The sequence below is a fragment of the Aulonocara stuartgranti genome, assembly GCF_965226115.1.
Source record: "Aulonocara stuartgranti genome assembly, chromosome: 3".
Lineage (NCBI taxonomy): Eukaryota > Metazoa > Chordata > Actinopteri > Cichliformes > Cichlidae > Aulonocara > Aulonocara stuartgranti.
In genome coordinates, this window is record NC_138941.1 from 37,282,478 (window position 1) to 37,308,248 (window position 25,771).

At 46.1% G+C, this 25,771-nt stretch overlaps 1 protein-coding gene across 1 annotated transcript in view; it reads right to left on the reverse strand.

Annotated features, from left to right (window-relative positions):
- The window catches only part of LOC309701913 (insulin receptor substrate 1-B), a 56,636-nt gene extending 38,159 nt beyond the window's left edge, over positions 1-18,477 (reverse strand). The window contains exons 1-3 of the mRNA XM_082526233.1: positions 17,406-18,477; positions 5,246-5,547; positions 1,763-4,931 (exon numbers count right to left, since the gene is read on the reverse strand). Of these exons, the coding sequence (XP_082382359.1) occupies positions 1,763-4,931; positions 5,246-5,547; positions 17,406-17,754 (3,820 nt within the window). The 5' untranslated portion in view covers positions 17,755-18,477. The remainder of the gene's footprint in view (positions 1-1,762; positions 4,932-5,245; positions 5,548-17,405) is intronic.
- Between the last annotated feature and the right edge of the window lie 7,294 nt (positions 18,478-25,771).

Consider the following 25,771-nt stretch of genomic DNA (forward strand, 5'->3'; position numbering starts at 1 on the left):
AGCAGCCAGAGCCCATATGGTCCTTCTGCGGTAGCATGCTAGCATCTCGATGTAAAATACACAGAAAACTCATGCATCTTCCACAGAGACGGCCTCACGTCTCCAAATAAAACTAACGCAGTGAGGTATGGACACAAGCCGGTGGTTCATTTCCATCCGTGGAATGAAACCCAACTGTTGAGCCACGCTCATTGAAGGATCCCATGATGAATTTCTGCTAATGCCTCAAATTCTTCATTGATTCCAACGTTTACCACAAAAAACAACAACAAAAAAATGAAAAAATCCCAGAGAGGATTTCGGTCCAGCACGGCCCATGGTGCAAATCACGTGGAAGCAAACAGGGCTTCATAAGCGGCGAGGATCCTTGGCAGGATGCATGCATCACAAGAGACCCACTGTGGAAGCTTAAGCAAGACTACTGAGTGTTTTACTGATGCATATAAATTCCCCCCATCTCCATTTAAATGCTGCTCTATCTGCTTAAACTGCAGGCGTCCGTTGCTTAACGGGCCAATTTAGTGCAGACAGAGGTTCAAAGGGAATGTTTTTCTATGAGGAAAATGCCTCAAAGGGAGTTAGTTAAGGCATTGTTTAGCCACGGTGGTCCCCCACAGCTAGAAAATTGCTCCACACAGGAGGAGAAAATGTAAATACAATGAAAATCCATTATCCAGCCTCGATGACCTCATTGACTGTGCAGAGAAAAAAAAATGCTGACTTTAAATGCATCAGGAACTCTACACATAAAGTGCATGTGATTACAGGAAAACACTCATCATAAAACATTTTTGTTAACTCTGCAGTGGGCTCAACTAAACATTCAAAGTTTTCAGCTTAGATTAAGTAATGTACAAATCACAGCACGCAATGCTTTCAGGGCCAAATCTACAAACCTGGAACTTCTTTCAAGTCTTTGCATACTTTCCTACATACGTTTTAGAGCTCTAGAAGTGCAAAAAAAAAGAAGAAGATGATAAAAAAAAAAAGAATTATAATTCAAAATTTCTTTCTCTCACAGCAATCTCCTCAAGTGTCATAATGGAGCATTTTAATTTGACAGGTCAACAGAAAACAGGGTCAAAGTTAATCTTTATTGAACTTAAAGCAGAACGCTTCAGTGGCAATTGTGAATGGTTTCCTTTGCTAAGAGTGGGACTGCAGCGAGATGTCTCAGACAGCTCTTCTCCTCAACAAACAATGGCTCAATCAGAGCAGAATGATTCTGATGTTTGTCATAAACGTATTAAAAACGGATCCCAGTTCTGCTTTTAAACTCCCAATAGGGAAAAGCAGCACTGAGTATGCATGGACAATATTCAAGAAGCCTCAGATCAATAGCAATTTCCACAACTTCGATATTTACTGATATTTCAGGAGTCTGTCTGACCTTTAACACTTTATCTAATCATATCAGGTGAAGAGTTTCTGTACACCAAAGCTCAGAGAGGTAAATCAATTCATGATTTGTCAGAACAGCTAAGCTTTGGCTCTTACTGCAGATTATGCAGACAGTCACACAAATAAACAAGTCTCTACATTTCAATCTGGCGCCAGGTAAAGTTTGAATACAAACATCGATGGATAGGGAGGCTGTGCTCTATTGGATTATCTTGAAAGCATATTCTTTTTCATTCTGAGCCATGTGATTGCAGGAAAAGAAAGAGAGATAGAAAACCTATGAGCATAGCGGTGACATAGAGATCACAGAGTCTGTATGAAGACAAAGACATGAAGGGGGGAAAAAAATAACAATTCTTACCAGTTCCCTCCTTGCTTCCATTTTGGTGCGTCCGCAGCTCCTCTGATTTGTAGAAGTCAATGCTGGCGTACGTGTTCAGGCTGGAGCTGCCACTCCCGCTGCTGCCGACTGATGCACCTGCCGCCCCCACCCCAGAACCAGAACCCAGTCCAGAGAAGAGGCGAGATGGGGCCTGGTTGCCAGAGGGCCCATCCAGTCCCACGTGGGGGCTCTCCTTGTTGGCCAAATCCAAGTCTATGTAGTTAAGGCCTTGCTCTGCAGATGAAGTCTGAGCATTTGTGGGAAGAGATTGCTGTCCAGGAAGGGGGAACTGAGTGGGAGATTCAGTCACAACACCATTGCCCCACAGCATGCTTTCAAAGCCCAGCCGGCGGGCTACAGACTGGTGTTCAGGAAAGAGGGAAGCAGTTGAGGAAGAAGTCGAGGTAGAGGTGGAGAGGGAAGTTGAGGCAAGGAAGGTTTCTGAGCAGTGCCGTCTGCGTCCTTGGGGGTCGGCCCGGATAACTTTAGCTCCCTGGTCTGGGTTGGGTCCTGTTTTGGATAGGGGAAAGTCTAGACCCCGTGGCAGCACAGATGTATCATCCCTGGTGGGAGATGGGCCTTTTGGGGAGACGCTAGATGATGACCGGGGGACAGGGTTGTTATTCAAACTGAAGGCCATCTCTGTGTAGTCTCCACATGATGTAGGAGACTCGGATTTCGTCACTGATGGAACGCTTTCTCTGTTTTTCCTAAGTAGGGCCTCTGCCACTTCAACCTCATCTTCATGAGGTTCAGTATTATCCTCATTACAGGGTTTAGGGGCATGAGCAAGCGTTGGGGGTGTGGGAGGGGTATGGAAAGAGGGGAAATCCAGCGGGGTAAGAGAGAGGGGTGAGGGCAATGGAGAAGGGCCCAGGTCCATGTTGACGTACTCAGAGGCAGCTGGTGGAGTGATCGGGGCAGATGGGCTACGGGAAAGGGGTATAAAGTTTCCAAAGGAAGAAGATGGCTTCTGTTGAGGCTGCTGGCTGCTGGAGCCATGAGGCAGCGATAATCCATGCCTTAGACCCCTACCACGACCTAATCCTATCCCAGTCGGATTGCCCTTCTCCCCCTTGAATTCAATGCTTACATACTCCCCAGGGCTCTTAGGTTCTGGTGGCAGAGGGTTCTCACGAACTCTAGGAAGAGTGTTCGCTTTGGATACGTCAACAAACAGGCTAACAGGTCTGCTTCTAGTATAGCTACCCTGCTTGGACAACCCACCAGAGCCTCTTCTCTGCTGCTGCTTACTCCCATGCTTGGACTGAGTTCCCCCAGTCACGTTACTCAAAGCCTGGGTAGTTCGCTCGTCGCTCTCACCCAGACTTTCACTGCTGGCTGAGCTGGAGGAGTACGAGGAAGATGAGAGAGACAGGTGGCGTCCAACTACTGCATTACCAACTGCTGCTTGCTCCTGAAGCCCTCTAATAGGTTTACCGCCACCCATTCCCCTCCTAGAACTCCCATTGGGCCTTCTTCCTCGTCCAGGACCATCATCAAAGTGTCCGGTAGAGGGGCTATGTTTATAAGACCTGGGTAGGGAATAGTAAGAGTACACCATCTTGGGACCATGTTGCTGTGGACTGGTCTCCAAATGTGATGAGTGCTCAGGAGGTGGGGGACTGCCGTTTACAGAACGTGCACTAATTGGAGACATGTTCATATAGTCACTGCCTGGCCTGCTGTCTGCACTGCCACTGCCCACCCAAGCCCCACCGGAGAGACCTCCACGCTGGTCAGGGGAACAGCTGCTATTAGGGGACATTATCATATAGCCATCAGAATTTGGTGGAGGTCGAATCTGCTGTGGAGGCGACACGCTGTTGTTAGGAGTCATGGCCATGTAATCATCAGCAGGTTTGGAGTCTGAGTCGGGGACCAAAACGGCCAGTGACTGGGAAAGGGACGTCGGAGGCTGAGTAACTCCAGGTAGCATTGACATGTACCCATTGTCCACGCCTAAATCTACGCTACCACCTGCTCCTCCAGTGCCTTCAGCTTTAAACTCTCCTGCCACATCCAAGTACCCGCCTCCTCCCCCTGCCGACCCAGCACTCATGGCAGATTCCTTCTGTGTAGAAGAGCAGGTGGAAGTAAAAGACTCTCGGCTCGTGCTTCTTGACATGATAGCGTAATCGGCCGAATCGTCATCTGCTGGCTCCTCAGCTCTGCGCTGACGTGGAGCCAGCCTTTCCAGGGCCATAGGAGGTAAGGAGGCCCGCTTGCTCAGCAGCCTGCGTTCAGCTTCACATTCTCGGCTGGAGGAGCGGCGTAGAACTCTTTTAGTTTGAGAGCCAGAGGTTGGTGTTCCTGGTGTTTGCTGGGAGCCACTTCCTTGATTACTGTTGCCACCACCACTGCTACTACGTTGGCCCATTAGGATATAGTTGGCCCCATCTTCACTGAGGGACTGACTACTGACACTGCCAACAGAGCTTCCAGGGAGGCTAGGAGAAGGTAGGAGCGTGTGATCTCCAGGACTTGAACCATACTCGTCTGAGGAGCCGTAGTCACTGGGTGAGCCGGAGACAGAGGCTCGATGAGAGGGAATACGACTATAGGCTCCAGACCCCGGAGCACCAGCACAAGACGTTAAGCCTCCAAACTCTGAGCCATGACCAGAACTAGAGGACAGACTTGGAGCTGGGGAAGGAGCTGGGGTCGAGATAGAGCGCATCAACCCTAAAGGAGTTTTAGCAGTTGTGGTGGGTGCTGAACGAGCTGATTTTGATCTGAGGATTGGGGTGTTAGAGCAAGAGCCATTGGTGGAGGGGCTGGAGTTCACCCCATGGATCGGTGTGGCACCTGTTATCCCATCCTCCCCTTTCCCCCCATCACTTGCAGTGCGAGACCTCGGGAAGCTATGCCTTGGCGTGGGAGAAGCGTTGGCACAGTTGATGGGTGCTCCACTGTTAGTTCCTCCAGGGGGCTCGGTTCGGGGCCGGCGGGTGAAGCCAACCTGGCTAGGAGGAGGGTTTGGGTGGTGGCGGCGTGAGGGAACACTGATGGGGTTAGAAGCAGTAGCACCTCCTCCAGGGCCAGAGTTGGACTGAGACTTGCTGCGCTGGCGGAACTCCTCACTCAACGCCTTCATGGCCTCTAGCAAGGTTTCATGCATGTTTTGGGCGACTACTGAATCATCCACCTAGGACAAGAGGCAAAAAGCATCTGATAAAGGGAATGAAATCACAATATGATTGATTTTATATTCACATAATGTATTCAAAGTTAAAAACTACTGCACATTAAACCACTAACATCTTAAAGACAAAGTGCCCTGTATTTAAATCTTAGATTGTCATGGAAACTCTGTTTAATCTCCTTTTTCAAACCCATGAAGCCTCTGACAAAACTTTGACATTTCTTTCACTCTGCTGATTGCGGGCTTTTAAGATATGAGTAGGATTGGAGAATGAAAATAACCATCAACATGAACAGAACTGTAGATTACAGGCTCACCTGCATCCAGAACTCGCCTGGGCCTGTCACTGCAGAGCGTCCCACCTCAACGAAGAAGAAGTTTTCTGAATGGCCGCAGCGTCTCACGTTCATCAGCTGCAGCACCACGGCGGCAGCATCAGAGTTGAGCTTCACAAAGTTCACCGTCTTGTCGGTCAGGCAAAGGCGGTAGATGCCAACCAGGTTCTTGGCCTGACCCAGGCCTTTGGGCCATACCTTTACCTGCCATACCTCTTTGAATGCTGGCCCAGGATTAGGCACTCCATAGTCTCCTGCACCGCTGCCGTCATTAGGATTCTTACCTAGAGGGACAGAACGGGGACAGAGTGAGATTAAAAGGTTACTGGGATGAAAACAAAGAGAAAAATAAGAGATTAAACTATTAAAGTGAGGATTTATGAAGAGCACTGGGAAGTACAGCTGTTGCAACAAAGGACTGACATGACTTTGATGCACCTACAAATAAAAGAAACAACTGATAAAATCTCTATTATATGCCTGTTAGTTGAGGGCAAGCTGTCTTTATTATGTAAGCTGTGCTGTGGCCGAGCTTTCCATATATTTCTAAAACAGATCCAAGTATAAACTGGGCACGCACTGGCTTGTGAGACCGGATCATTGTACCTGCAGGCTCCATGCCTGTGGTCTCATTTATCAGCTACACAGGCATCCTGACACACACACAGAGGCACACATACTACCAGTGTGGGAAAATTTAACTCTTCCGACATCTGAAGCTGAACATAAGAATGATGAATATGGAAAGGGAAAAATAACAGCTCTGTGGAAAACCTTAAGAGAAGCGACTTGGAAAATGCTTAATAAGAAATGCTTCTCCAAAACAAACAATGCAAATCACTGGCAGGAATCCTAACGGCACGCCCTTAACAGCTATTTTCTCAAGCGGAACTGACAATAAAAACTGGCTTTGTAAACTAATAAATTGAAGTTTCTTTAAGCAGCAGCACAGGCAGCACATTCACCCTTTGTGTTAAGTGTGCTGTAGTCAGATACCAGAGGCCTACTGAAGCCAAAACACAAGAGAAAACGGCCCAAAGTGATATCTGATCCTAAGTTAGTAGGGGCCAAACAAAGGCATGGGACTTATCTAACCACCTAATATTTGTCTGACTATTATCCCAGGAAAGTACCTTAATACTACGTTGTACTGCAAATCATTGTTAGCGGCTAGTGACACTACCTTTGAATATATGACAGATTTACATCTAAGCTCATTTATATCCACACACAAAAGACATCACATCTGTTGACTAGCACGGATTATAGGAACAACATTATGTGAGTCATGTTTAGGGTGGGTTTCGTATTCTTCTCCAGGGAACCACCCTAAAAAGTTCCTGAAACTTATTTTCACATGTCCCACATTTCTGAGATACCTCTGTTATGTTGCCAGTTTGGATATGTCTGAGCATGATAACCATCTATGACACAGACTCAATCAAACTAATGACAAGGCTAAAGAAACAGACCTCAACATCAGAACCTGTTCCCTGGAATGGAACAGGATGGTCTTTGTGCATTTATAGTGAGCTTAAGCACCTGCCTTATTAGCCTACCACATCTGGCATACTGAAGGAGACGACGTATTGAAATAAGGAAAGTTCTATTTTTAAAAGGGTTATCTCATTGAAACCACTGGTTTGCTATATATTATATACATATATCTGCTGATGTTCCAACAAAGCCAATGTTCAAATTTGTTCAGTAGAATCATTTTATCGTCTGATTTACTTTTAGTTCACTATCAGTTAGTCGTATTTACACAGTTCTTCTAATTTATCAATTTTAGCTAGCTAGAATTTTTAGCCATTTACCCACGATGTTTAGCTAACAATTTGTTTAGCCAAATGTATTTTTAGCTGTTAGCTTCATCTTAAGTTAATCATTTTGGACTTTTTAAGTCAGAATTTTAGATAAAATATATAACATATATATTAAACGTTAATGGTCAAAGAGGCACCATATTGATATAATACTGCAAACTGCAAGATTTTACGCAGACAAAGCAAAATATTTTTGATTTCAATAAGCACAAGCAAGAATTAATTAAGGAGTCCTGACCGATCTTCTCTCCAAGTTAGGCATTTTGATAATTACGATCAGTTCACCAAGTCGCAGCTGTTGAGCCACACAATTTAATTAATGCACATAACTCTCTTCCTGTGGAGATGCACCTGTGGATCCTGAGAAGCTTCAAACTGAAGCAGCTGGAAGGAACAAACACAACTTCAGCTTCAGTAAAAGCTGCATTTAGTGGTGAGTCTCTGTTTAACAACCTGTTATACACAAATTTCTGTTTAATGGCCAGTGCTGGTGCTAAAATATAGAAGAAGCCTCATGACTGAAAAAAAAAAAAAAAAAAAAGCTCTTTAACCCAACTATTTTTCTGCACAAAGGATTAGTGTTGATTTGTGCACTTATTTTACTGTCAATTCCAACTGATTATCCATTAGCTTTTGATTTTGATTCATGTACCTCTAGCAACTGTATAAGAGCCCACAGAGTGCTTATTGGTGGTAATCACTGCCTTAAGCTATAGTTTTGATCCAACAACGCAATATTATCACAATACTTTACCCACAATATGATATTACAAGTATTGCAATAATATACATTGTAATTTATCACTTTTTTAATAGTGTGTAACAGCCACTATGGTGTGGTGTCCCTTTAAGACACCCAAGTCGAGGGTTGATGGTGTCATCAGTGTGTGCCACTGGTCTCTCTGCTCTCTCTCTCTGTGATGGTGTGAACATGTGCTTACACGCTAGTGCATGAGGAGGGACGTATTTTATGTTTTACCTCTCCAGACACCTTTGTTTGCAACGTTATGGGTTGTACGAACACTGTGCGCTATGTTTGTTAAGCTGCAGCCATTCAACCGGGCTTATATGGTTGATGAAGAGAAGGTATATTAAAGAACACACTGTGGAATTCCCAACGCCAGCGTGAGTGTGTATTCTTTTGGCTACCCTGCTAAGTGTTTTGCCGCCTCCTCTCAACCACTAAACGCAACCCAACGTTACAAGTGCAAATCACATCTTCAAAGTTAAACATTATCTTGTTTTATTTAAAGACATAAAATTATCTCACTCCAGTTATTTTTTGTTGCAAAAAGGTCATACTGGCAATTCAATGCAGCCCGTTTCTGATAATGCAACAATTAACTTTGAGAAATCGATGTTCACATGTCGGCTTCTGTCTACATATACAGAAATTCACTTTTAACTTACAGGAACATAACCTGAATACATTCAGCTCACAGCAAGTTGAGTCAACTCTTCTCGAGTTGTGCTCATTGACAGGGACTCATTCAGGCTGATATGTCTGCATTTATAAATTAGACAGAAATTATCTGCAAACCTTCAACAGTCAAAGGAGCTTTCAAAGAAAAGCGTCTGGAGTTCTTTAAGTTGCTTGAAGACGTTTCACCTCTCATCCGAGAAGCTTCTTCAGTTCTATAAGGTCAAATGGTGTCTGGGACTCCCCACCATTCTTCAAGCAACTTAAAGAAGTCCAGACGCTTTTCTTTGCAAGCTCCTTTGACTACGATGACCTGGATGACTGAGAACCTTCACAGACAAACCTTTAACAATCTCTCTGAGAGATATTGCAGTCAGTCCAAGTAAGATGGCAACTGTCTGCAGAAAGGTTGCCTCCATGGTTGTGAGTGTGAAACACCCGCAAGTCTGGGCAAGCATTTAGTCAAAAGTTGCAATCGGTTATAGAATGTGAAAAAATTCATTACAATCACTTTTTAACTTTTATTTTTTGGCGATGAAGGAGGTTGTTATCCTTTTTTTACTGATGCGACTGAACTATTCGCTTGCTCGGAATAAGGAAGCACCTTTGTCAAGCTGTGTTTGTCCACTGTTGGACAGTTTTTCAGTTTAGCCAATTTAATGTAAGCTTGCTTTGCTAACATTATATCAGAAGGATGGTACAGACAATGAACCCCCAGAGCGTTTATATGCACCTAATTAAAAAAAATCTGCATTTGATGTCCCCGGATCAATATATCACCATGCAAAACAAAGTGATTCTATGCTGTGTTGATTTTTTTTTTTTTTTTATCCCCAGATTACAAGTTTTACAGTTTCACTAATGTTTACGTACACAATCTCGGGGCTGATGACTTCTCCGACTTTCTGAGGTAAAAATCTGTCTGTTCCACCTTCGAAGTTCAAATTTCCAACAGAAGAATGACCATGTTTTACACAGATTCCCTAGTTCAATTCCAAGAGGAGACACAAACCCCTTTGGGGTTTTGTCACATTGCACATCTGGTGTAAAGAAAGGGGAAAAAAACCTGACAAATCAAACATGTGGAGCAGCCCGCTGTGGCGACCTCATTTGAATGAGGAACAGCCCAAAGTAGGTTTTCTATGGACGCTTCATTCTGTTTCCCCAAGCATCTGCTGGTTGAAAAGAAAAACCAACAACAAAAAAAACAATCCTAAAATGACAACCACATGTAGACCGGGACCCTCAGCATGCACAGCGAACATCACGTAACTGAGCTTCTGTTATGCAAACTGTTTTTCCAGATCCCAATCCCAAAACAGCTTTACATGCGATTGCACAAGAGGGAGAGGTCTGACGTGTCTCGCCGCGTCTCCGTCCACTCTTCTTACCCAAAATTGGAGGATCGCTCACGACTTGAAAGAGACCTAGAATAGATGTTTTGTTGAAAGCCAGTGAAGCTGCGGCTTCGCGGCTGTGTGTGTGTGTGTGTGTGTGTGTGTGTGTGTGTGTGTGTGTGTGTGTGTGTGTGTGTGTGTGTGTGTGTGTGTGTGTGTGCGTGCGCGAGTTTGTGGCACTCCCCCTATATTAGATGACTCACTCAAGGCCATGCACGGCTGTTTTCATGTGCTGCTTTTCTCTCCATGTGTGTGAATGAGCGCGAGGACCTCTGTGCAAGAAGTCCTTTTTGCTTCCTCGATTTAGATTTACAACAGGAAGAGACGGTTTTGGGACTTTTCAGCGGGGACCTATGGAATGAGGGACTACAGGAGATTGCAAGGAGATATAAGAGTGTCATTAAGAAAGGGGGTTTAAAAAAAGGAGCGTTATTCAAAGTTTATTTCGGGATTGCTTTGCCTAAAAGAATCTAATTACAGGCTTATTTCAAAATTCTTTTTTTCCCCCTGCTCGCTGAGAGTGACTCAGATTGCAGTGCAGCACGATCCTTAAAGAGTATCTTTTTCTTTTCAAGAACCCATTTAAAATGTCTCGAGGAGAGTGTGAGCGTGTTGTTTGTTTTGAATAAAGCAAAGCCTTAAACCTCAGCTGTGCCCTCAACAGCACTTACACAAACACCTTTTATCTCAAGGCCGCTCTGGCTGTGTACTCTAATCGACAACCCTCAAAAAAATAAAAACCCTTAAAGTATTTTCAAAGTTTTTTTTCCTAGATTTCTACAGATTTGCAGGTGGATTCACACCTATGAAGCATTACAGAGCTCAGGGCCTGATCTTACACAGTGCTGTATAAAGTATGAATCGCCCCCCTCGGCTTTCCTCTCGAGTATCTTTATGGCTGTTTGGTGTTTGTCGGAAAGAAAGCAGGGCATGGAGAGTTTATCAGTCAGTCAGCTTCCGTGCAGCACAACGCCCCTATACTACATAATGAACCCTCAGAAAAACACGCACACAGAGTTGGAGATAATCTAAGGACCTAAGCCGGATGCACATGAAAGCACCTGGAGGTAATGAACCATCCGCGTGAAATCTGCTGGTTGAATATGGGCAACACACACACACACACACACACACACACACACACACACACACACACACACACACACACACACACACACACACACACACACACTCTGACAACCTTGTCCCAACTTTCACAGATCATGCATCGGGTCTGGGAGTCCGTGCATATTTATTCGCAGTTTGAGGTGAAGATAACATACACTGCCTTATTCACTTGTTTAGTCCACGTCCGCGGTGAGCACACACTGGAAGCCTGAAGTCTGGAGAGCGGGAGCCTGCGCGGGCAACACTGGTGCCTATTCACGCCGATTTATTTGCTACGCTTGAGCTGGCTCCCTCGAGATCACAGGTTGACCATAAAGAGGCCGTAATCCAAGCTAATTTACTCAACTGCAATTTCAATTACGAGTTGTTGGCACTGAGGGGAAGCTTGCTTTCCTATAGCCTTTTGTGCTACGGGGGTTGTGAAGGGGTGAAGGAGGTGCCATATTTAGCCTCAAAGGCCGCTAGATCCCTTGACAGCACCTCACTGAGTGGCGGGCTCATCACTGTCGTGGTTACCCCCCAAAATCCTGGGGACTTGGCTGCAGAAATGCAGAAGTCCAGATACAATCAAGCAGTGACCATCTACAAAAAAATGCTTGAATTTGCAGCTAAAACTTCTTAGTTAGCTAATGCCGCCTGTAAATCAGGGGAAATTAGCTGGCTGGCTCTCATTGGGTCCTATTTCAAATTTCTGACCTCACTGCCCTAGCACGCTGTGCTGTAGGGCCACAAAAGACTGCACAGAGACTGGTGAGGGTAAAACCCCCACCATCTCAGCTACCGTGCCGCCCAGATCCACCCACGCTCACTTACCAGTGTACCAGCTCAGATAGATGGGAGACAGCTGTGTACATTTTATCCCCGCACGTATTTGTGAGAGACGAGAGCCACCCGGCAGTGAAAACAGTTGGTCTAATCTCTGGCTGCCATGTGTACCCGTTTTCCTCTTTTCTAACCTCTCCACTTCCTCGATCTTCATCCATTTCAAGCATCTGCAATCCCCCTCCTGCCCAACCCTCCTCACCCCACCCATCTCTCTAGGCCCACACTTGGGGGGCAACACCAGCATCCGCCCGGAGCTAGTTTCACATGTGGTCTCGGTTAGACGGGAGTGCGCACAGACGTACATGCATGGCTGCCTGAAATTATCGGTGACGCATTTAAGGTTCGCCGTTCCGGGACACGCAAGAAAGCTGCAAGAAACCCACCAAGCTGGCATCCGCCTCGGACTTTATTGGTCAGCGAGGCTCTGGGTTACTAAACTTTGTGTCGCACAGACTGAGACTGTGCGGAAGGAATTTTTAACAATACACAATGGGTTTGGGGTTTTATTTTTGTTTGTTTGCTTTGTTTTGTTGTTGGGTTTTTTGTCTTTTTTTAACATTTCCAAAGTGGATAACTTGTATTTTAGAAATAAATCACTACAAAGCGCAGACCAATGCTCTGAAAACATCAGGAGGAGGAATATGGTAACAGCAGCTCGTCAAAAAACACTGACTAAAAGCTTCTGCAACCTGCATTTGTAATCGTAGACTTATCAGTGCTGCTCGTGTTGCTTATGCTGATTAGCTACAGGAAGGTGTGGTGGTAACCGCCTGGTTAAAGCATTCTAATCTATAAAAAGCTTTTACCATCTTCTTTCCGCTGCTAGTTTTAGGCGTCGCCACAGTGGCTCATCTCCATCCATCTCCCTCTATCCCTACCATCCTCTGTCACACCAACCCTCTGCATGTCCTCCTTCACTACATCCATGAACCTCCTCCTTGTCTCCCTCTTTTCCTCCAGCTTCAGCGTCCTTCCCATCCCTCCTGCGCTTCTCTAGCTTTATCTCGAACCCGCTCGATCTGAGCGCGCCCTCAAAGCTGTAACAAGACCAAAAAAGAATCGGGATAACAGAGTTTACTCACGATTCACGATCCAAGTGTTGATGCCTGTGGTCAAAGTTATACCTCATACACAGATAAGGTATAATGAAAGGAAAGGCTTGTCATATGACTCACACCCAAATGCTGCTTTAGTTTTTGTATGTTTTTTTGTACATTTTTTTTATAACAAGCACTGGCACAGGGCGGGTTCACTGTGATCCATTCACTGCTGCTGCATGTATACGTTACTACAGGAACAGCATGGCACTAATTAAGGTTTTTGTTTACTACCTCTGTTTCTAAAGCATCCCCCATGTGCATGATGAATATCAACCCATGAACTTCCTGACCCCCAATATAACAATGTTTGTGGGAGCCAAGTTAAGATAGTTCATATGTTTTAGTATTTATATTTCGCTGTTGTTAAGCTTGTTTGTGTAATTAATAATTTTAGGAAATAGATGCATGTTTATGGTGGAACTAGGTTACGTAGTACCATGAATACATGTGCCTTAAAGACTCGTGTTTATAGTAAAATCCGGGCATCACGGATGTATGCAAATTAGTGCATGCGGTGCGGGAGGGGGGAGAGAGAGAGAAAAGGAGTTAACACGGCATAAGCTATATGGGGCAGCAGGGTAGAACAGAGCCACACGGTTTTCCTAACGTAGTAGGTTATTTTGTTGAGGACAAGTTAAACCTGACCACTCCTGTAAGATGCAAAAACTGTGGAATAAATTTTTTGTTACATCTTTTCACATCGGAGTCCCGTGGAGTTCTTTTTCCTCTTCAAACTGACGTACGCGAGTGAATCACGGGAAAACTGGTCTCACGGCTTAAACAATGTTAATGGGATACTATCGAGCAACATTAATCAGTGAGGCCTGCTATAAAAGGTTCCTATGCATTTAAAGCCACACACGCTCCACACATCGGCACTTATTGATTAAACGGGTGCTGCTGCTGCTGGCCTCGCTTTACTGTCAGTCAAAGAGAGCTCAGCTCCAAGTTGGCCAGCGGACACAAAGCAGATTGCTCAAGGCCGACTCTGACTCACATCCATGACGTTTTACAAGCTGCAGAATCGCTACAAACCAGATCCGGTCAGGTTGCAGCTCACCGAGTTAAAGAAGTTACAAAGGGTTACTGTGCATCTAGTCGTTACGCAGGAGAAATACTCTGTGGCAGCTCAGCACGCTCCAACCGGGGCTGAGGTTCTAACAGAGAGCTGTAGTTAAGCTTCACTTCTGCAGGAAAAATGTGTTTTGTTTTGAGGGTTTTTAAGAAAAGAAAGAGACGGAAAAAAGTTCAATTGGCACACAGCCTCTACTGTGCAAACGTCGGCCAACCCTCGAGACAATAATTACCACCTAATTAGGGAGATGAGCAGTGTTTAAGCACGGCTTAACATTTAATCGGTCGGCTCAGCGAACCAGCGGCGAGATCCAGATCTTTGAGGCCGGGGCAGCTGAACGACACTCCGAGATAAAAACAGCCTGACGGGGAGATTTGACTTCTAATTCCGACTCAGAGGGACGTCACAAAGGACGGTTCACTCAAAAACACAAGTTCTCCTCACACCTACAGCGTGACTTACAGAAAGTAGGAAACACCTGCTGAATTCTTGGACTGAGTTCAAAAATAAATGGTTAATAAGAGAAAACACAGAATAAAAGACAACCAGAACTTATAATACGGGGACCAAAAAGATCAAAAGTGATTAAGTAAATTATTTAAATGACTCATTTATTGAGTCATTAAAAAAACGATTTGACATATTTTGCCGTTAAATACTCAACTAATAGTCAAAATGAATATTATTCATTAGTTAATACAGTGTGACACTTTTTTTCTCCTTATATTAATTTATCTTTGTAATAATCATCCAATTATTTTATTTGTTATTCATTTTCAGGGTTTATTTATGCTGCTATTTCTTTTTAATTCATTTATATCATATGTTTATTTAATTTTTTTTAAATATGCACTTTTTGATCCGATACATTGGCAGTTTCTGTCCTCCACAGACATAAAGTGAAGTCTATCAAATGGCCAAAGGGCCCATCAAACACATTTAGTCTCATATGAAACATAAATTAAGCAAACTGCTTCTCTGCGGATGCTGCAGGCAGGAACAGATCCTCCCTGCTCCGAATGTTTCCGACTGATCTTCTGCGTTTCAGAATCAGGACTAAATCAGAAACTGTCAGTCAGTCTGCTTTAATCTCTGTTTATGTTGGCACATTTAAACGTGTGTGTGTGTTTGTAGATGGTGTGTCTCTCTTGTTCGGTGCTGATCGCTACGAATCTTGGACTTTATCATAGTGTTTACCGAGGCCGACTACAGCTCCCAAGGTGCCGCGTTCTGCCCGGCGCACGGCGACTGAAGGTCGCGCCTCCGCTCCGTTTCATCGAGGTTAAACCTTTACACACTCGACTGCCTCCTAATAGTTGGGCAAATAGCTGCCCTGAAGCCTAATACTGTACGCGCTGCCTGAAAGGGTCTTACTGGAATCAGCTGAATAAATAAGTGGGATCCTGCCCAGCGTGGCAGCTGGCTTGTGTTTAATTACCACCAGCCATGTGCGCAATATTGAACTGTTCCTGGACGGCTTTAGGTAGTTTTCCCAGGCCTGGAGAGGAAGCAGAAACTGTACAACAGCAAGGACATCCGCGGTTTTATTCGTGCTTTCACTGCACGCTCGCTGCAAACTCCAGCCTTTGCAGCCGGCTGCTTTGCAGAGGGGATATGTGGAACTACACAGGTATCACACCGAGGGCGTGGTTCTGTGGAAACTAGTGAGGCAGATAGTGCAGCATCTTTTGGCTCAGCTTCAGCTTCAACTTTTCTCCATCCAGGCTGGGAGAATAATCCCAGCCTGGGGGGGGGGGGGCAGGCCGAGAATCCTTACAGAGTTGCATGCAGCAACATCTCAGTAAACGCCTGGATCATGCATGCATATGTGCACGTGTGCACGTGCGCGCGCGCGTGTGTGTGTGGCCTCATTTTTTTTCTAGAAGAGTAGAAACTGTGTATAGGCTGCAGCACATACCACAAGAGCGTTGGAGTTTACTCTGCAGCCAGCCGCAGCCTTTACTTTACACAAGAAACCCAGCACTCTGGGAAAACAAAGGAAGGAGACAAGCAGCCACCGAGGGATCAGTCATTTCAAAGGCTGTTCGTGAGGATGCTCGAGCCAGAGGCTTGTCGGGACACTTTGGATTTCTTAGAGGACGGCCATGAAATGGGATTTTCTGTACATGTGACCACGCGAGCACCTGTAGATTGGATTAAATGTTAGATGCTAGACAGGAGGAGTGCACGTCCAGTCACCTTCCCCGTAATAAGCAGCGGCTTACACCTGCAGATATTTGACATTATAAAACTCCTCTGGCTCCAAATAAAAAGTGGACTATCACAAAGTTTGTCCTCATTTATTTCTGTGCTCTCCCCCAGCCCCTACATTAATCAGCTGATTTGTGTTACCCAGCAGCAGGTCCTGTGCAAGGAGAAGCACCTTGAACTCTTATCATCCACGATTGCGTCATGTGTCCCTGGTTGCCTATCTGCTCTCTCAGAGCCAGGAAGGCTGAACAGGTGATCTGGAGTTGCTGTGCTCACCGCTGTAGCTGTAACAGCTGTGTTTACACAGCAGCTGATAGACAAGACTTGAGAAAAACCCACAGGGATTACTGTTTTTTTTTCACCCCCTGGGGTACTTGAGGCCATTTGGGACAAACCTACTGCAGCTGGATGGGACACATCAGGGCTGCTCACTCGTTACCCATCAAATCAGAAGATGGATTTCAAAGTTTAATGACTTAGCAGTCGGATACTAATGCACTTCTCTCTCCGACGGGTTTTTGGGGACGTGTTCCTCCTGCTCTGAGATCAATGCCTGATGTAATACAGAGCAGTGTCAGCAGAAAAGCAGAGCAGAGTAAACAAGAGGGCAGGGTGTGTTTGAGCAGTAAACTCGGGACAGGGAGGCCAAACTCGTACTCAGCTAAGGCCTACTCATTGACACCCTCCCCCTCCCGAAAGAAGTGTGCTGGACAACAAGGAACAAACTCTTAGCCTGACACCAGCGTGGTAAGAAGTGCTGGAGGATACAAACCCCACCGCGCGGCTCAGAGGCGCACGTTTACGCAAACCACGGTCAGAGGCTTTAAAAGGTGCACACATGAACCTCAACCGGCCTGAAACGAGCAATGAAAGGACAACTGTGTCGTCTTGACACTGCAGTCTGTGAGGGCTTGGGAAGAATCCTTAAACTGTGTAATAAAACACGTCCCGGTCCACAGTGCGCTCCTTTCGCGCTGCTCTGCACGCATTGCCACGTTTCTCCTCTCGTGCAAAGCCCCAAACACACCAGAGTGTGTGTGTGTGTGTGTGTGTATACATATATACACACACACATATATTTGTGTGTGTGTGTGTGTGTGTGTGTACATGCAGGAAAGCGTGCATGTGTGCGTGTTTGTGTGCAAATGTGCTTCTCTTACTCCTGCACTGCAGCTCCACCATGGCCTGGTACCACTCGTCCTGGTCCGCCTCGTTCTCCGCGGCCACGGCGAAGCTCTCTGCCCGGGTGTACAGCACGATCATATGCTTGTTTTTGGAGTCGGCCCGCTTGTTAATGTTGAAGCAGGTCTCCAGCGCCACCACTTTCTTCGGGACGGGGGCCTTGCCCCGGAATTTCTTCTCGCTCTCGTAGTACTCCAGGCGGGCCGGACCGCGCTCCGAGGCGGCGCGGAGCACGAAGTACCGCCGGTGCATGGACTTGTGCTTGCGGAGGTAGCCGCTCTTCCGCACGTCCTCGTGGCTGTACTGCTCGCCCGCTTGGCTCTCCATGACACCCCCCGAGCTCTCTCCTCCTCTCTCTTTATTTTAAACCCCCACGTGAAAAACCAGCGCGACTTCTTCTTGTTTTCCTCGTCGGTGTTTGTGCGAGTTCAGCGAGCTGATCCAAACATCCCCCGGCTCCTCTCCTCTGCCTCTCTCCCCCACACCGGCGCTGGCATGTGAGAGGAGAGTCAGAGGTCGGTTTGGGGTTGCTGCAACTGCGAGTCCCGGAGCTTAAATCTGAACCCGTGTTTGTTTATGACCGCCGAGTCGCTTCTTTCTCTGGAGGAGGAGGGGGTCGATTTTTGCCCAGCGCACGGAGCAAAACAAGTTCTTTCAGGCGCACACAGAGGAGCACATGCGGCGGAGCTCCCCCTGCTCTCCACTACTACTACTACTACTATTACTACTGCTGCTGCTGTGAGTGTTTCCAAGCGCCGTCCGGTAGGTTTAATCCCAATTACTGCACATCGCAGTGCGCGGAGCCCATCCTGCTGCACGCGGTCTCTGTGCGTGTCCCCCCACCCCTGCCTCGCTCGGCTCTGCTCTGGTTTCTCTGGCGCGGAGCAGCTACCGTGGAGCAGGACTGTCACTCAGCGCTCTGCTGGTACTTTTGATCGCGATGCGTTCAAGGACTTCATCACAGCTCTGATAGCAGAGCTCCACCTCTTCCCCCTCTCACACACCACCACCAAGCCCCCTAAGTGAGCTAGAGCCCGATTTAAGGACTCTCTCGGGACAGACCAAAGAGCTGTCAAAGGACATTAGGGGCAAGACTGTAGACCTGCAAGACCATCAGCGAGAACCTTCAGAATCAGAATACTTTATTAATCCGTGAGGTAACAGTTGCTCCAAGCAGTAAGAAGAATAACTAACCTAAATTAAATAATAAAATATATTACAAAGTTATCAAATATAACCAAATAGTTCTAATAGATAATAATAGAATAGATAGCTCTAATTATTAACATGTATAACACAAATTAATTCTATGGTTGACACTTATCTCAAAATGCATGGTCAAGAAGGCATGTGTACAGCCCCATCTTAAATTTGCCAACAAACATATAAATGATTCAGAGAAGGCCTGGGAGAAGGTGCTGTGGTCAGCTCTTTGGTATCAACTCAACCTGAGATGTTTGGAGGAAGAAAAATGCTGAGTGTGAACCAAAGAACATTCAGGCACGAAGGTGGAAACATTATGGTCTGGGCTGTTTTTCTGCTAAGGGTAGAGGACGACTTCCCCACACTGAGGGTCAAATGGACAGAGCCGTGTGCTGTAAAATGTTGGATGAGAAAAAAGAGAACAAAGGAGCAGTTAAAGAAGAAGAACATTAAGTTCATAGAGTAACCAAGCCAGTCGCCACATCTCAGTCCTACAGAAAATCTGTGGAGGAATCTCAACCTGGCTGCCCCTGGGTGGGTCCGGGATGGGCGTGAGGTTCTGGGGGCGCTCCGTCTCTGGGCTGGGGCCCGGGCCGGGCCTCGGGGGCTTGGGTCCTGGTTGGTGTGTTGCCGGGGTTGTGGGCGGGTGGGTGCATGGGGGCCCAGCCCTGGAGCAGGGTGCCGCCGGTGCGTCGAGCCGCCTGGGGGGCTCTTCAACTGGTGGGGGGGATGGTCACATCTTGCAGGAGCTTTCTTCTCTTCAGGAACTCTCTGCAGGAGGGGGAGATACAGGAGAGGTGGAGGAAGATCTCAGCCTGGGCGTTTACCGTCTTATGTAGTCTGGAAGATGTGTGGATGGTGGGGTGGGTGCAGTTTTCTCTGTGGTGGGGTTGGGTGGACTGTCCAGGGCTCTGTGGAGCCGGGGGGCGCTACTGCACTGGGCCCCGGTCTGATGGGCCTGGGCCCCCCTTCCCTGGTGGGTCGCGGAGGGTGGGAGTGCCTACTGGGGTCAGCGGGGGAGCTGGCCCCAGGGAGGGGTTACCTGCCCCTCCCTTCCTTCCCTCCCCATCTCCAGCTGCCTCCCTCTTCCCGCTCCTCCACAACCACCCACACATGCAGGGCCTTGGAGTGGGGGTATGTCACCAGGGTGCAGAGGAGGCTACCCCCCCCCCCCCCCCTGTCCCCTTCTGGCTGCCTCTGCCTCAATTTTATCCCACAACCTAGACATTCACATTATTCACACTCTCATTACACATACATATAGGATCTTGGGGGTGGGCACAATCACGGAGTCCAAATCACCATCAGGGTGTACACCTCACCCCTGACGTCGTTGCCCACCTCTCAATTTTAAATACACTTAGTCATTGAGGGCTAGCAGGAGGGACTATGCGCTTACCTGCTGCTCCTTGGCAGGTAGCTCCAAGCCCTCCTGGGTTTTAATTGCACCTTAGAACACATATGCATCAACACTACAATGAGCGGGTGGAGGGAGGTTTGGAGTCTTCTCCCACCCCCATTCTCTGCGGCCTGCTGGAGCGGGAGGGCTAGTAGGAGGAGTTGGCCGTCCGACTGCGGTCTGGGGTGTGGGGCCTCCCTGCTGCTGCGGAGTCGGGGTGGTCTGCCTCTCCCCACCGCAGGGAAAAGGGTAACACCACCTGGGTCTGGGTGCAATTCCCCCCTCCAGGGGCAAGGGTACCTAGACCCGGTTTGTAGAGTACGCTTGGGGAGTGTGATTGTGTGTACAGCGTCTCTTTATGTCTGTCTCCACGTTGGTTGAGTGTGGAGTGAGTGCATATGAGAGCATGAGGGGGGGAATGGATGTTTGTGTCTGTGTGTGCCTGTATGTCTGTGTCTATATGTCAGGTTGGGTATCAGACGCCACCTCTCTGGGGACATCTCAGGCCCTCCAAGGTTTGGAGGCCTATCTCCACCCACCACCACTTCCCCTGCCAGTGGCGGACTCCCTCAGGTGTCGGTGTGTTGGTGGTTCTTTGTGTCTGGGGGTGGGCGTCCGGGTACACACCGGCTCACTCCTTGGCGGCCGCTTGTCGGGGCCTGGGGCCTGGGGCTCGCTCGGGCCCCTTTGGAGGTGGGGTGCCCCCGGCCTCTCGGCCTGGGGCTCGGTCACTCAGGCACAGCTGGCTGCCGGCGGAGCTCACGGGCGCGTCACTGCAACTCCCCCTGGCTTCTGCTCCGCGGCTGCTGGGCGAGCCCTCATCTGGGACTCTCCTCAGCTCTTACTGGGACAGTGGCGCGGCTGCCCCTCTGTTGGTCTTCCATGGTCTCTTGTGTTCTGGGGGCCTCTGGATGTCTGGAGTTTTGATCTCCTCCATACCCGCTTCACACCCTGGAGGACGGGGCTGTGGCCCCCCCACACTCCCTAGCAGATCATTACATGGAGAAACCTTTGGAATGCAAGCATGCTGATCCACACAGGTATGCACACATGGGTATTCACAGACGCGGACTAAAGCTTTCTTGGCTGCTGCCTCAAAGCACACTGTGCGCTGTCTATCTTGCGTGCTGCACAATATCGTTTATTACTTAGTAAATACTGATATCTATGACTAGCTAGTTTATTGTGATGGTGCTTTGTTTTCTCTATTATTATGTTGCTCTTTGTTGTTTGCTGTCTCCTCTGTTTGTTTTTTTTGTTTGTTTGTTTTTTTTTCTCCATACAGGTGACCCAGGAGTTCTTTTTTTTTTCTCTCTCTCTCTTCCCCCCCCTTCTCACCGTCTCTTCTCCCCTTTGGTTTTCTTTCTTTCTCTCCCCCTCTTTCTCTCATTCATTCCCCCTGTCCTATTTATTAAAAAAAAAAAAAATGACAAAGGATGAACTGAAGCTCTGCCATCACGTAATGTCGCATACTGCTGTTTCTGATGTCATTTAGAAAAAAAAAAAAAAAAAAAAAAAGTTCATAGAGTAACCAAGCCAGTCGCCACATCTCAGTCCTACAGAAAATCTGTGGAGGAATCTCAACGTTCAAGTTGCCAAGCGTCAGCCACAAAACCAGAAGGACTTAGTTTCTGTAAAAAGACGAGTGGGCCAAAATACTGAGCTCTGTGCAAATCAGGAAATGACTTACTGCTGTGCTTACCAACAAGGGTTTCTCCACCAAGACCTACATCATGTTTTACTTGGTTTTACTCAGTTGAATAAATAATTATTTCACTCAATCACATGCAGTTTATAACTTTTATGTTAAGTGGTTTTTTTGCCCAGTGTAAACAAACTGAAGTCATCTAGGCCTCCTCCGCCCCGGGGCCTGGTTTTTGTGCTTGGTTGCGTCACGTTTGTGAAACACATTTGTTTTTTAAGAACACACCATGTCAGCACAAAGATAAAAAACAAGACGTTGGCTCCAGATCAGATAACATGACCGGTCTAACATGTCGACATTTGACTTAAGCAGCACAATCTTCTTAAAACAGCTGCAGTTTCATCAAGATTGGGGGCCATTGAAGGGCCATTCTTCCCTTCAATAATACAGTCGCTAATTCTTGTGCAATTAAAGACTTAAGTAGGCTTCAGCCAAACTTTCAGACTTACTGGGTCCTTTGTAAATGGTGCTTCATTTAAGTACAGAGGAAACCAAACTGTAACGCACAATAAATATTATAATTCTCTCCAACTGTTCTTATTAACAAGGCTGTTTTATGAATGGACAATTCATTGGCCATTAAGACTTGGAGCTATTTCTTTATATATGCTGCTCAAAAAATGAAGGAAACACTTAAATTAAACAGTGAAACATTCAAATTGAAAATCTTTACCAATACAGAGGTCATCATTGAGAACAAAATGATGTAACAACACTCAGCACTTCATGCTCAACTAAAATCACCGACCATCTGAGTGCTGGTTTTAAAAAAAAAGTGCAATTTCCGAATCACTACAGGGAGTGCAGAATCATTAGGCAAGTTGTATTTTTGAGGAATAATTTCATTATTGAACAACAACCATGTTCTCAATGAACCCAAAAAACTCATTAATATCAAAGCTGAATGTTTTTGGAAGTAGTTTTTAGTTTGTTTTTAGTTTTAGCTATTTTAGGGGGATATCTGTGTGTGCAGGTGACTATTACTGTGCATAATTATTAGGCCACTTAACAAAAAACAAATATATATCCATTTCAATTATTTATTTTTACCAGTGAAACCAATATAACATCTCCACATTCACAAATATACATTTCTGACATTCAAAAACAAAACAAAAACAAATCAGCGACCAATATAGCCACCTTTCTTTGCAAGGACACTCAAAAGCCTGCCATCCATGGATTCTGTCCATGTTTTGATCTGTTCACCATCAACATTGCGTGCAGCAGCAACCACAGCCTCCCAGACACTGTTCAGAGAGGTGTACTGTTTTCCCTCCTTGTAAATCTCACATTTGATGATGGACCACAGGTTCTCAATGGGGTTCAGATCAGGTGAACAAGGAGGCCATGTCATTAGTTTTTCTTCTTTTATACCCTTTCTTGCCAGCCACGCTGTGGAGTACTTGGACGCGTGTGATGGAGCATTGTCCTGCATGAAAATCATGTTTTTCTTGAAGGATGCAGACTTCTTCCTGTACCACTGCTTGAAGAAGGTGTCTTCCAGAAACTGGCAGTAGGACTGGGAGTTGAGCTTGACTCCATCCTCAACCCGAAAAGGCCCCACAAGCTCATCTTTGATGATACCAGCCCAAACCAGTACTCCACCTCCACCTTGCTGGCGTCTGAGTCGGACTGGAGCTCTCTGCCCTTTACCAATCCAGCCACGGGCCCATCCATCTGGCCCATCAAGACTCACTCTCATTTCATCAGTCCATAAAACCATAGAAAAATCAGTCTTGAGATATTTCTTGGCCCAGTCTTGACGTTTCAGCTTGTGTGTCTTGTTCAGTGGTGGTCGTCTTTCAGCCTTTCTTACCTTGGCCATGTCTCTGAGTATTGCACACCTTGTGCTTTTGGGCACTCCAGTGATGTTGCAGCTCTGAAATATGGCCAAACTGGTGGCAAGTGGCATCTTGGCAGCTGCACGCTTGACTTTTCTCAGTTCATGGGCAGTTATTTTGCGCCTTGGTTTTTCCACACGCTTCTTGCGACCCTGTTGACTATTTTGAATGAAACGCTTGATTGTTCGATGATCACGCTTCAGAAGCTTTGCAATTTTGAGACTGCTGCATCCCTCTGCAAGATATCTCACTATTTTTGACTTTTCTGAGCCTGTCAAGTCCTTCTTTTGACCCATTTTGCCAAAGGAAAGGACGTTGCCTAATAATTATGCACACCTGATATAGGGTGTTGATGTCATTAGACCACACCCCTTCTCATTACAGAGATGCACATCACCTAATATGCTTAATTGGTAGTAGGCTTTCGAGCCTATACAGCTTGGAGTAAGACAACATGCATGAAGAGGATGATGTGGACAAAATACTCATTTGCCTAATAATTCTGCACTCCCTGTATTAAATTATTATTATTTTTGCCAAGAAAAAGAGGGAAAAGTGCAACGACTTATTTGAATGTACACAAATAAATGGAAATAAAGTACACAAAGCAAAAACACAGTTTGTACTGTTTTAGTCTAACGAACAAAATCTGACCCTGCTTTCAGAAACACAGACCCAAACCATGACAGCAGTGTGTTTACAGATGGCTGTAGACACTCACTGTTGTAGCTCTGTCCTAACCTCCTCTATACTTTCTGACAATGATTTGACCCAAAACAAAGTTCATTACTCTATAAAACTGGTTGCCACTGATTTTTAGGGGTTTTTTAGTGTGTAATTTGGCACATCTCAGCCTTTTCTCCCAGTTCCCCTTTCTTAAGAATGTCTTGTGACACTTTAGATCAGGGATGTCAAACTCTTGGAGCAGTGAAACTCACTGAAAGACGTTTAACTGCACTTTTCATCCCTAAGATGTCTTAGTTCTAGTATCAGTACATCTCAGTTTTTCTCCATAACAGCAAACGCTTACTCAAAAAAAAAAAAAGTGACACAAAAAGTCATTTTAAAAGTTGCAGTAGTTCTGTCCAGCGATTTTAAAACAGAGAGATTTTGTTAAACCACACAAGTTTTTCCAGTTTACTACTACTGCTGACTCTTCATAAAACAACAAAACAAAACAAAAAAAACAGGAAGGTTTCTGTCATGTAATTTATTACGTTGGTGTAATTTAAATAGTCACGGGGGAGATCTTTATCAGTGGGAAAAACTGTGAAACTTGTTAAAGTACAGTTAAAGTCCAAAAGCTATGTCCTCCTTCACATTTTTCAGTGACGTATAGTGGGCCCCACTGTAGTCTCTAGCGGGCCAATTATGGTCCCTGGGCCTTATGTTTGACACCCCTCCCTTGGTCCCCCTGTTACAGCTGACTTACAAATTGATTAAGTGATGTTTTGTTTTTTCCTGTTTCTCCATTCAGTTTTTGTGTGTTCCTATAAACAAAATGTTAACGCCTTCATGCGCACTCACTAACGCTCAATATCTCCCACGGCACCTGAAGGCAGCATCCCTTCCAAAGCTAGGATTTCAGTCTTGGCGCTTCCACGAGTCCGTCCTTAAAATTCCCCCTTTCTGCTGAAATGTGAACACACTGACGCATGTTTGCAGGGGGGGGGGGCATACTGATTAACACTGCAGAAGGTCGCATGACTGTAAAGGAAATCAAGGGTCACAGTACCTCATAAAACCTTAGGGAACATAGTGATTTATATTCCTGCTACTGAGTCCCGATTAAGCTGATATAATTCGATAGATGGACCATTTCCACTCGCCATTTCTCCCCACTCTCGTCTGCCTCTGCGTGCAGTCACCCCCCCCCCCAAAAAAAAGGGAATGTAGCAGAGCTTACTTAGTGGGCATGATGTAGATTTGGATTCACACTGGATTTAATATTCCAATAAATATTGCAAAGGGGTCCCATTGTAGTCATTCTAGCGGCTCTAAAGGGCTTCTATATTTGTGCTGCACGCTTATGCAGTATGTATGTAGTTATGCAACATGCATCCAAAAGTAACCTTGCGCATGAGGTCAGAGAAGAAAACTGGATGCCTCACGCCCCCTGCTGTTTGAAATGCTCCACACAGCCGCATGTGCGTGTCAGAACCACGCTTGTCACAAAAATACCACCACACACTG